Genomic DNA, 13177 nt, shown 5'->3' on the forward strand with positions numbered 1-13177 from the left:
TTTCAGACCAACCTTCCACAGGGTAGGTGTAATCAAAGTAAATGTGAAGGGTAGTGTGATGTAGGGTTACCATTTTTCAGGTTCCCAAAAAGAGGACACTACTGGGAGGGTGAGGGGGAATGGTGGGGGCAGACAGTTAAGGGGTGCTGGAGGGGTTTTTTGATGGGTGTTGGGGGGATGTGTGTATATTTCAAGGGGTACCTGGGGGTGCTGAGGGGTACCCATGGCCTCACTCTCAAGGTGGGGGACAGTGTCACTCCCTGTCATGGTGGCAGGCCCAGGACGCAGAGCCAGCTGTCCGTCAGCTCTTCCCTGCCTTGCCCCCTTCTCAGGGCTGGGAGCTTGGGCCTGAGTCGGCAGGATCCGGCAGCTGTGGCTGCTGGAAAGGGACCAGTTGGGACATGGAGCCAGGTCCTTTCTGAGCTGCAATGTCTGCTCTGCAAAAATCCCAGATATTTCCTCTTATTTGAAAAATTCACCTGGAGAGAGGGTGGAGGATCAAAAAAAGAGAAAATATCTGGGAAAACCCGGACATATGGTAACCCTAGCGTGATGTCTCTGCATCTTGTTCTCATGCTATTCAGCATTTATTAGGTTTGCAGGTTTCTTCTACTGGTAACTGTATAGAGAATTTTGGCCAGGCAAGCATATATTGCCCCCACAGAGACTATAAAAGAGGGGAATTTAATAAAATGCAAAGAGATGGGGGCAAAGCTTTATGTGGAAGGAAAGTGGTGAACATCACAGAAAGTATACATATATGAACGGACTGATCACTTTAGTGAGTAGCAAAAATCTCTCATTTTCAGTGGTATTTGTTAAGCTCTGAACATCAGTTTGAGTTGCTGCGTTGAATAATCAGTGGTTAGCAGCCTGGGGTGTTTCAGCTCTTACCTATCTTTAATTATATATATATATATATATATTTAATAGGCTCAAATATTAAGGCCGTTTCCTGAGTCTTATCATGACTAGGAGAAAAAAAAATTAGGGAAGAGGCTGTATTATCAATACTTGTATTGTGGTGGCCCCCGAGGGGGTCACAGTCTGGGATTGTTGGGGTCCCATTGTGCTAGCCAGTGTAATCACAAACACTCTTTGCTGCATTCTGTAATAAACAGGCACATAGGATTTTCCAGGCTGGATTCAAACACTGTTCCCTATACTTCCGTGGCCTGTCTTCGGCAGTGGCCCATGCATGATGTTTCAGGGGAAAGTTATCAATCAATATAGTACACCTAGCTTGTTGTGTGGATACCGCAGTTGAAGGATTCTTTCCTGACCTCTCGGCAATCAGTATGTGTCCCAGACTATGATACTTGATTATTCATAGCTTAGCATGCATCATGTGCAATGCTTTTAATTATCCAGCTCTTTTAAATCCCGCACCTCTTACTTGGCTCTGATCCCCTGCACAACATCTCCTAGTTCGAGCTACACATTGTTTGAAAATTTTCCTTTATGTCTTCTAAATATGTAGTACTTGCTATTAGTTTCATCAAAAGACCTCCTGGTTTCTTGTATCAAGAGAGCATATTTTTTTGTTGAGCAATGCTAACCTCATTCTGCCTCTTTTCTAATATTAAAAACTGTTTATAATGAATCTAGCATTTGTGAACGGTAGCCCTTTTTTTATCCTCAGACTAGTTAGATCATATTTGGCAGCATAAGCTTGCCTGGTACTGTCCCACAGATATGGTTTAGTGTTTCCTTGGAGGACCCATCTCTGGCAGTGAGAGTGTATTTCACTCTCTATGACCAGTTAATGATGATTCAATTATCCCAGCTATGATGCTGATTAGTACCCTTTGTGGTGGTTTTTGTTTTGTTGGATACCTTTCTACTGAGAGCTGGACTGAGGCCACTAACTCCTTTCACACAGGTTATTGAACAGCTGTCAGATGTTAATGACTCCTGGCCATTTGCATTATTAAACAGGGGAATTAAAACTTCTGTATTAATAAAGTTAATCACCTGAATTAAGAGAAACTTGAGACATTAGTAATTCTCATTGTTCTTGAAAAGAAAAGACAATATATTCCTCTGGCAATACATTATCTTCTGGGTATACGTAAACCAACAAGGATTGACCTGAGCCAAGCATAACTAGTAGTAAATATCTGAGCTACTTGTTAAGCATCAAGGGCAAGGTCTACACATAAAATGCTTCAGTGAAGTGGCGTAGTTAATCTACCTCTGTGAAAGGTGGTAGCTATGTCAACAGAAGTCTTCCTGTCAACATAGTACTGTTTACATCAGGGGCTAGGTTGCTATCACAATGACCCTTGGAGTGGGGTGTGTGGATTTTTCATGTAGTTACACTGATGTAAAATTATAGTGGTGACGTGGCCCACAATTTGAAAGGAAATTTCAGGTGTTACAACAAAACTTCATTACAGCACAAGTTGAAGAATGTTAGAAGAGATGTACAGTACATGAAATGACTGTATTTTCCTGTTTCAGTAATCTGTGGCCATATATTCATATAAGTACATAAATATTTCTCAGGGGATACGTGTATACTGCAATTAAAATCCTGTGGCTGGCCCATGCCAGCTGACCTGGACTTATGGGAATCGGGCTAAGGGGCTGCATAATTGCTAGTGTAGATATTTGAGCTTGGGCTGGAGCACAGGCTCTAAGACCCTGCGAGGTATGAGGGTCCCAGAGTTGGGGCTGCAGCCCGAGTTGCAACATCTACATCATAGTTAAGCAGCCCCTTCACCTGACCCCTTTAGCCCAAGTCAGCTGGTATGGGCCAGTCGCAGGAGTCTAATTGCAGTGTAGACATACCCTAAATGACCATAAATAGTATCCAGGCTCTTCTCATTATTTTCTTAATTTTGCAGTCATTATGAGTTTGTTTACAAGAGCTGTTCTTGTACTATGAAAAAAAGGAGACAACATTTTTAGAAAGTATTGTCTCATTTGTATGTGACTTACAAGATATTTTGCCGGAAGTTTTTCAATTTCTAATGCATTTCTGTGGTAGTAAATATTACTGTTGCTGACAGCAAAAGGAATTGTTATGTAGAGTATAAAATTAGTTGCTTATATACTTTAACTCTGATTTCGTGCTCGGTTGTTGTAATGAATGGGTTTCAAGGACACACAAATCCTGGAGGTTTGCAAAAGCACATGTGCTAATGAGACATCTAGTGCCAACCCAACCACAAAGTTTGCATGTCCTTCACATATTTTGTTACCACTTTCCTGGCATTTAGCAGGCAATTAAAAGAGCAATTATCTTTTCTATCCTATAAATTGAGCAAAACTGGATCTCTGATTTCATACTAAATATTTCTGTTTAGAGGGCCAGGACCAGCTCTTGTGAAGCAAGTTATTGATTAGTATAGTAACACAAAACATGTGGTATTAAAAGAAATCACCACATTTGGCAGTAGTGCTACTCTGTATATTTCTCCCAATGGGATAGAATCTGATACCAATATATGTTGAGTAGAACCTTACTTCTCAATTTGTGGAGCTAGGTGCTACTCAATGTGAGTAAGAAAATCAGAATCAGGCCCGATATTTGTACTGTTTGCATGAGGTATACTCGTAGTTAGGCAATGAGCCAAAACCATACATGAGCTTGGAAATTCAGACGCTACATTTCAGTGTTGTTTTTCAACCGTGTAAGTTTCTGAATTTATTACTGCCTTGCTTCTTTGTTGATAATAAGTGAAGTGAAATATATTAAATCTAATCATCTACTTTTGACGATGGGTACGTTTCTTATTCATGGATGGAAGGAAGCCCCATCTTGTTACGCAATGTGGTGTGGTACAAATGGGAATCAGTATTTGAACTGAAAATAAGTAAGTATTTTGCAAATTTTCTCTATACCAAATCCAACAAGAATAATATTAACATAACCAGGAAAAAAGTATCATTAGTAAGGGCTAGTGAACCATAACACACAGAGGGGAATAAACATTAAAGCACATACACATAAATAATTTGATAGAACTGTTTCCCAGCTTAAAAAATAGCATATCCTAAATCTACACCATCAAATGCAGTAATACATGCAGAAACAAAACTCAGTATGACAATAGAACGAAATAAAGCAATCGCTTAAACAAATAATTTAATAATAGCGTGAGAGGGCCATTTATGCTTTGGTGTTCTGGCTAAATTTCAACTCAGGTAATTGTATTTTGTTTACCTAAATTTTCCCTGCAGTTTCAGTTGGAAATGGCTTAACTTGTGTAACATCCCAGTGTGCTGCAGAGATTTTGTTTCATCCCAGAAGGGGCTATAGTTAGCTGGCAGCTAAATCCCTATATGTATACAAACTCCTGGAGGTTTGTAAGTGTTTTGGGATCCTTCAGGATAAAAGATACTATATAAAATTATGACACCGATGATTATTTATTAATAAAGTGCACGCCAGCAGTACATATAAGGAAAAAAAAAACCTTTGTTAGAGGAAAACAAGTGGAAAATGAGAAAGCAAAATGTCCTCCTTAAAAAGTACATAATCTTTTGCCATTAGTCTTATATGAAAGCTGATAGCCTGCAGCAGGGGTGGCGACTTGTATGGGCCCATGGTGCCCAGGCTCCAGGAATATTCAGGGCTGGGGGTCCTGCTCCACCAATGTTTGGAGCTGGGTCTCTCCCCTGGCCCTGCCTGGAGCGGCCCCCGGACCTGCCTGCCCCCCCCCCCGCCCGCACGCCTCACCCGGGTCCAGGAGCATCCCTCCCTCCAAGTCCCGTCCCTGCCTGAATGAAAGTGGCACAGCTCTCCCTCGCCTGCCGGCACCAGCTGCTGCTGCTGCCTAAGGCTACAGCACAAGAGCAGAGCCGGCGGCAGGCTGAGGCAGTTGGCTGCTGCTGCTGAACCTCAGGAGGGGGAGAGGAAGGAGGAACACATATGCTTGGCAGTCCTCCCCTCCCCCTGCACCCACAAGGAGTAGACGCTGAGGGGGGCTTCCTTCCAGCAGGAGATAACTGGACTGGACCTCACTCATCTGACCAGCTGCTGGGGCTTCGGTGAGTGTTTGACCCTGTGATCCGCTTGCCACCCCTGCCCTGCCCTGCCATCACTCCTGCCCAACACTGGGCAAGGGGCAGCCCATCCCCCACCAACAGTGAGGCTATGGTGAGGGGCAGCAGGGGAGGAAGGAAGCCACATGTGATGGCAGTCCCCTCCCCATAAGTGCAGCACCCTCCCACCCCCTCGCAGAGCCTACACCCCACCCCTTTCCCGCACCCCCACCCCTTTCCCACACCCCCCCTCCGGCCCCCAAACTCCCTCCCAGAGCCTGCACCCCCAGCCCAGAGCCTGCATCCCCTTCTCACACACCCTCTCCTGCCCCCAAACTCCCTCCCAGAGCCTGCACCCCTCACCCCCTCCTTCACTCCCACCCCCTGCCCCAGCCCAGAGACTGCACCCAGTACCCAAACTCCATCCCAGAGCCCAACATCTCAACCGTCCTACACCCCAATCCTCTGCCCTAGCCCAGGTCCTGTACCTCAGACCTCCTCCCCCGACCCAAACTCCCTCGCAGATCATTAGGCAGGTGGGGGCTCTGGGCCTTCTGGGCACCACCAAAATTTCTTCAAACCTGACACCCCCTGGCCTGCAGTCAGGCATATTCTTATTTCTGTAATGAAATTTATGAACAGATAATAAGAGGAGAGGATATGAATATTGCTTCTTGCCTTGCTGCCACCTTTTCATGACATTTTAGTTAATTACCTTGTACCATAATGATGTACTGCTGCGTGTGCAGAGATTCAAGATAGCAAGGTAGTGATGTAGTTGCTTTGAGAAGCAATGCCAACACTGCATCTCTGTGAGAAGCTGGAAGGAGAAGAAACAGTTGATCAAATGACCCAAACTCAGAATAAATTCTGATCAAGCAAATAAACCTCTGCAGGATTAAGAAGGCTTCACCTTCACCTTTAACCGTATGTGTAAAGGAGTTATTCTACCACAGTAAACCACTTGCCTACTAAACAAAAGTCATCAGATTTCAGGAGTTGGTCCACGCATATGAAGTTCTTCTGGAAAAGATTATTTGAATAAGAATACACTAATTGATCAAAATGATCAGGCAGAATATCCTCTGCAGGTTCTTTAGATAGGGATCAGATAGCTCTGGATGTTCACTCTGAAAGTTGCAAGATGACAGTATGAATCTATAGCTGTTTGAAGGGGCACCCAGTCTACTGTTATAAAATAAAAATAAAGGATAGTTGCATGGTCCCGTACTGTCCTATTTTTGCATGTGTATTGGAGAGGGCATTTGTCGATGCACACATGCGCACACACAATATTTGCCTCTTTGTTTATGTGTACATAGCGACATTTATTTCCCAGATATAAAATAAAGTACATAGAGAAGCATATACTTGTCCAACTTGTCTTTGGAGTCAGCTCTCTTTTGCTGGTCAATATATAGGATAGTGATTAGGTTATAGACATCACTTTTAAGGATGGAAGAGATGGAAGTGACATTTTAGAAACTAGTTCTGTTTATGTTTCCAGTGGTTTAGACAGACTCAAGAAGGGATACAAATATTTTATTATATAGGGATAAAAAATCCTGGAAGATGTCAAGTGTATTCAAAAATAGTTACCTGAATTCCACATATGCATTAATGTACAGCTTCTCTTCCTGTCAACATCTCATAGATTTCTTCCCATGCTTGGGCCATCCGTACAGTTCATCTTAATCACTCAGGAAAGTCAGGAGCCCTCTGCATGCCTGCACCAGTAAATATCCCCCTTATTCCTCTGTGTGATTTACCCACATCTCCAGATCATCTGCATGGGAGAGAGCTGCTATTCCTCTTCCTGCACAGGTGAAAGGGTGGAGCCAAGACTCCGCGCCATGCGCTCCTGTCCCGTCCCATCATGTAGCACCCGGCAGAGCTGAGCCTTGGTGGAGGCAATAGTCATCTGTGGCCGGAAAGGGGCTGATGCAGCATACTTCGATCATGGAATAAGGCATCTGAATTGTTATTCTCAGAATCACAGTTCAGTCCCTGTCCTGCTCCTGGGCCAGCACAGTTATTCACTATCTACTGTCCCTTAGTTGGACTGGATTTTGAGGTTACAATCTAGCCACTACAGCTGGCGAAGATTATAAAAGGCAGAGAATGAGAGAACAAGACGTTTCACTCATGACGTCACAAAGGGATGGATGCTCATGGGCTGGAGACCGTGGGGATAAGCCAGCCCTGGTTAAAGGATGAGCCACCCCTGGGTTGCATCAAGTGATCCGCATGTAAAAAACAATGCAGGAAGTTGCAGTAAAGTGGGGAAGACAAGGAGATTGCAGCTATGGCTGTAGATACTGCAGGGAGCAAGAAGGCTTCTGCAAGTCCTGAATCAGCAGAGAAAAAGCTAAAGAAGCAGGAGAGAGTGGGAGAAGGCTCTTCAGGCAGGGAGGCCTCGGGGAGACCCTGTCTGAGCAGGGAAGAGACTTGTGACGGCCAGCTGGGGCAAAGACTGCTTGAGCTTGTGCTTTGTTAATCGGCAGACAGACAATGAACTGGCCTTAAAGCCTAGAGGACCAGAGGATTCAATAAAGTAGACTCCAAGAGAGAGCTTGTTTGAGCTACGTGTGGACAATCAGTTCTTAAAGGGCTCTGAAGAGGAGGAAAACAGAGTTGGAATGCCGTAGAATGACCTTTGGCCACTTGGTGATGCTCAGGTGGAGGCCAGCCCATGTTTAATTGCAAATGTGTTCATTAAAATGAAGAATTTATTCTATTGGGAACACACTCACAATGCCTTATAATTCTTTTTAATATTGACTATTATGTGTTACTTGATTAAATACATGCTGAATTTCACAACAGTCTTGGCTTTTGCATGAGGATATTGTAAAGCAAGAGTGGACAGTTGATGTTGAATAACAATATAGAAAATAATCTGTGGTAGCACCTAGATGATGAGAATGTCAGAACAAAGAGAGAATCCTTGATAAACAGGTAGCATAATGTCAGAGAACTTTTCACAGACAATAAAATATTGGCATATCTCACCAATAGAATCATAAATATCTTCTCAGTGGCCTGTTTCCATGCAAGTTGGTCACAAGAGTTTTGCTCCATTACTCCTGAGAAGCTCAGCAATGAAGATAAATTAGGTAGCCCACGAGGATGTACTGGAGGGCCTGATCCAAAACCTGCTGCATTCAATGGAAAGACTTAATGGGTGCTGGATCAAGCCCATATATATCAATTAGTTCTAGGTTCTAAGCCTGCCATAACCCTTTCCTCTAAACCAGTGGTTCCCAAACTTGTTCTGCTGCTTGTACAGGGAAAGCCCCTGGCGGGTTGGGCCAGTTTGTTTACCTGCCGCGTCCGCAGGTTCTGCCGATTGCGGCTCCCAGTGGCCGTGGTTCGCTGCTCCAGGCCAATGGGAGCTGCGGGAAGCGGCAGCCAGTAAGTCCCTTGGCGCACACCGCTTCCAGCAGCTCCCGTTGGCCTGGAGCAGCGAACCGCGGCCACTGGGAGCCACGATCGGCTGAACCTGCGGATGCGGCAGGTAAACAAACTGGCCCGGCAGGGGCTTTTAGTGATTGTTGTCAGTCATCCTTGATCCATTAATATTTTCTTTTTATAGACAACACTGAAAGTAACTCATTGCCTAAAAAATGGGCCACCTCGTTCTGTGCTTTCTTGCTCATGCATGATATATTTCACAATTATGTAGCTATTCTATAAGAAGCTGCTGCACTTTGTACAATACACCAGATACTTCCACCTTTTTTTCAGCTCATAAATGTAGACCTTGGCTGTAAAGGAAATCTATATCTTCCTCAATGTGTTGCAGTGTGTGGTGACCGCTTTAGTACTAAATTACCAGTGACTCTCACGTATTAGATCTGATCATTTTTGAAACAATTATAATTTAGTATCTTAGTAAGAGGCCATTTATTGTACAGACTTCTTTTGTTGGCGGTCATTGGCAAGATCCTCAGATCAGGTAAATTGGCATGCTTCCCATTTTAAATACAGTCTGGGTGGCCTCATCCTGCACTGGAATATTTGAGCAATCCCTATTAAGAAACAATTGACAAACAGCATGGTCCAGTAGATCAGGACAAAAACCTGGTCTATTCTGGGCTTTGTAATTGCCTTGCTGTATCATCCTTGGCGAGTCACTTGAGCTCCTTTTTCCCCGTCACCATTTGTTTGTCTGCTTAGACTGTTAGGTCTTCAGGGCAGGGCTGGGTCTATCCTGTTTTACGATACGTTTGAAAGTTTCCTGTCACCATCAGGCTCTGGTAGGCACTACCATAATATAGATAATGAATAAAATTAAAATCCATGGAGGTTACATGCAAATAACTAACCAAACTTTCTCAAATCTCTACCCGCAAAAAAGAGTCGTTTTCTTGTTTGGTGTGAAGTTTTGAAAAGGGGAGGTTTGTATGAGTGTGCCGTTTTATCTAAGTCTTGCTTCTTCCATCACTTTTGACATGACAAATATTAAAAAAATCCAGGGTCAGATTCTGCCACTCTGAAGTTGCACCTTGCACACAAGTAATCGTACTGAAATATTTAGGGCTTTTGTCAAGAAGAAAATGCTATTTGAATGCATTAAGATGACAAAACCTGGCCTACAGTTATTGTGAAAATGTTATGGCAATCAGAGTTTGATAAATTATTTGTTTTTTTTCTCATCATCTTGTGAAAGTCTTGACAAATATATATATATATATATATATATATATATATATATATATATATATATAATTTTAAATTGACATTGAGTGTGCTTTGTAATACTCAAAATATTTTATCTTCACAGTTTGCCGGGAAGATTCATATCAGTCCATAGTCTCCTGTGCTGCCGTAGTACTGACCCCTATAGAACCACCCGGGGAAGCAAAGAAAAAAGAAGAGCCAAAAATGCCTGAGGTGGCCAAACGGTGAGTGAATTGTTAAAATATTCCTTTCCATTGCAATTTAAGCAGCAAAACCAAATTGTGCCCTTAGATACGCATGAGCAATTCCTTTCCACTTCACCAAGATTTCTGATTATATAGCTGAGGGCAGAAATTGGCCTGAGGCTGGGTAGATTTCTTTTGCTTAACAGTAAACACCTTCCTGTGGTTGTGGTAATCAGGTGGTTCTTCAGTGTGAGGTAGGCAATGGATATTCATATCCCAGGAAATAGATTTTTAAAGAGTTTTATTATCGTTCTTTATTTCTATATAAATAATTCTTAATACTTGCATAATCTTTCTGTTCAGTAATTGATAGTATAAAGACCATTCGTTCCTAAAAGCTTTGCTCTATTTCTATATTTCAGTATTTTTCAGTGACTGTTTTACTGCTTTGATGTAAGGTATGATGGCAACTTCAGGAGTGTAGTAGTGGGCTTCCAAGTAAATCCTATTAAATTAAACACATTGTTGTTTGATATCTTGCACCACTGCTATGGATGAGAAACATAACCACAGCATGGGTAGGAGCATTTATCTTGCAATACCAGGCAGGATGGTTGTTCCTGAACAATTGAGTCCTTGGAGAATGGAAAAGACACATTTTTCATGAAAAGAAGAAAATGCTTTGTGTAGTGACTAAGCACTGCAGTTAAAATTGGAGGCTATACATTTTAAAATGCACCAGGTAATTTTAAAGATAATTTAGGATTCTATAATATCAACCATCATTACTCAAGGATAGATCTTTGGGCTGCATTAAAGTCCTTGTCTTCAGTTCAGCAGATGGTAAGGAAACTTAATTTTGGATATTTATTATCAGAAATTCTATTTCCACAAAACCTTAGTCTGAACACTAACGAACTTTGAAAGGTTAAGAAGTTAGAAATCAGGTCCTCAACCTAGATTCAAATGTGGTAAGTCAGGATCAAACTTAGAAATATCTGCACTCTTTCTATTTTATCGCAAGGAGTAACAGATCTGACTCACGACACCAGATCTGAAGTCTGTCCATCCCCATTCGTTCTAACCTACAGAGAATCCAGATCAAGATCTGAGCTCCGTGGCTCAGGCCTGTATCCAACTGTAATATGTATTCCACTTTTGAGATAAGTCATTTGTTGTGAATCTATCTATAATTCAATGATTAGCTATATCATAGGCATTACTTTTGCTATTATTACATTCAGTCAAATATTGGAACATATTTTTATATAGTGTGTCGTAGTATTTTAGGACCATGATTCTGCATCATATCCTTCTGTACCTCTCTGAATACAAAGTATTTGAAGAAGGTTTTAGCACTCAAAGTTTTGGACTGGGATCTAGAGTATTCAGGCTGAAACACTACAGTAATTTGTATTCTCTCTCCACTGACAGGCAAACCTTTGTTTGTTCTTTGATCTACCTTCTCCCATACAAATTTGATCCGCAGTTTCACCTTTGTAATGTCTTGTGGTTTTGGTCTAAGGCAATTTCTGTATGTGCTCAAGGAGTGAATGATGCTTCCTGGTTGACTTTTTCTTTCACCTAATTGATATTAGCAAGTCTGGTTTTTTTACCCTTCAAAACACACTGGCAATATTTTCAAAAGCACCCCTGGCAATCGTATAAATTTCTCTGGTCTCATGCACACAGAGGTTTCCGTAACAAGCTCTGACCTCTGATATTGTAGAGGTTTGCATACTTCAAAATGTGCACCTCTTGCACTGTGATTGCTGAAACATATTTGAATATATCCACATGAATCGAAAGCAAATACTATCACTTTTTATTAGTATATTTGTACTAATACATCTACCAAACTATACTGGGGGGAAGGAGTGAAACACCTCTCCAGAACTGCTGAGCACATCTTTGATTAAGATTTCAGTAAATTATCTTGAAATTTTCGAAGCACTTTGGAGCCAATTACTTAATTTTATCATTCATTTATTGTGTGATGTTACGATTAACTAACATGTCATGTCATATATAATCATTGTATGTGAAATAGATTTAAGTTGTAGGATTATAGAAGTATGAGACTGATTAGTATTTAGACGTAAGTGTGAATTAGGTATCTAAGTAACTCGGTCTGAATCGCAAAGCCTACAAGCTGAGGCCTGTAAAATGTCAGTTTAGCAATACTAGGCCATAGATTTAAGAAATCTTTGACATAAGTGATGAAAGAATGAGCCTATGCCACAAAATTATGAGAAAAGATGTGCCAATGAGTGGTATTGTGAAAAATTAAAGGCAAGATTAATTTTTTATTACAAGATACCCGATAGTGCACCCTGCGGATAGGGCATGTGTTAGAAAAACATGACGATCTGTGTAACTGCTAATGAGAATAAAAGGAACCACAAACAACCTGTGGAAAATGGAGTGCCCCAATATTCTTGGGGAGCACAATACAAATGAGGAAAAAGAGGATGGACACCTCCATGCACATGCACAGAATGTTGGAGTAGTCAGAATCATAAGATAAAGGAGGGCTCTCAAATTAGATAAAATTAATTATTTAGGGGAAAACTAGCAGGAATCATCCCTCTACCGATGATTAATTGGCAAGGCATCCATCAGACCCTAAGAATATTGTTAAGGATGTAGTATAACTATATTTGTAACTTGTGCATAGGTCTTTAGAGGATTTTTGTATGCATGGGTAATCATAACCTTAATTGTAACTTTAATAAAACTTGTAAAACAGATGAGAGCCGTGTCTATATTTAGAAGCGTACAGTGGCACAGCAGTACTGATACAGCTCTGTTGCTGTAAGCGTGCTCGTGTAGCCACATCCTGCCAATGGGAGAGAGTCTACCGTCGACATACCAACTCAATACCAGCTCAGTGAGTGGCAGTAGCTATGTTAGCGGGCAAGCATCTCCCACCGACATAATGCTGTGTGCACGAGCGCTTATCCTGGCAAAACTTCTGTCACTCAGGGGTGTGTTTTTGCTTGTGTGGACATGGCCTAGATCTTGTACTTTTGAATGTGTGTGTGGTCACTATCCTTGGTCTTTGTGTGTTCCTAGATGCTCTGAATCTGAAGCAGGTATCAAAAGTGGCTTTCACTTTGTTGAGCTTGAAACTGTAGCCACCAGAGCCGAACCCATGGTGGTGTAATACAGCATTGCTAAGTTCACTTGAAATAAAATACAAGGCTACAATTTACTAGGAGGATTAAGGTGTAAAGGCTGAGCGTTGTGGAGCACCATTCTTAATGCTCCTTTCATTTCTTTCTCCTGTCTCCATACATTTTTTTCACTCTATCATC

At 41.9% G+C, this 13177-nt stretch overlaps 1 protein-coding gene across 5 annotated transcripts in view; it reads left to right on the top strand.

Annotated features, from left to right (window-relative positions):
* The window catches only part of CCSER1 (coiled-coil serine rich protein 1), a 1076341-nt gene that overhangs the window by 264458 nt on the left and 798706 nt on the right, over window positions 1–13177 (top strand). For all 5 annotated transcript variants that reach the window (XM_074950590.1, XM_074950591.1, XM_074950592.1 and 2 more), the window contains exon 5: window positions 9779–9899. In XM_074950590.1, the coding sequence (XP_074806691.1) occupies window positions 9779–9899 (121 nt within the window). The remainder of the gene's footprint in view (window positions 1–9778; window positions 9900–13177) is intronic.

This window comes from Natator depressus, chromosome 4 (genome assembly GCF_965152275.1).
Source record: "Natator depressus isolate rNatDep1 chromosome 4, rNatDep2.hap1, whole genome shotgun sequence".
Lineage (NCBI taxonomy): Eukaryota > Metazoa > Chordata > Testudines > Cheloniidae > Natator > Natator depressus.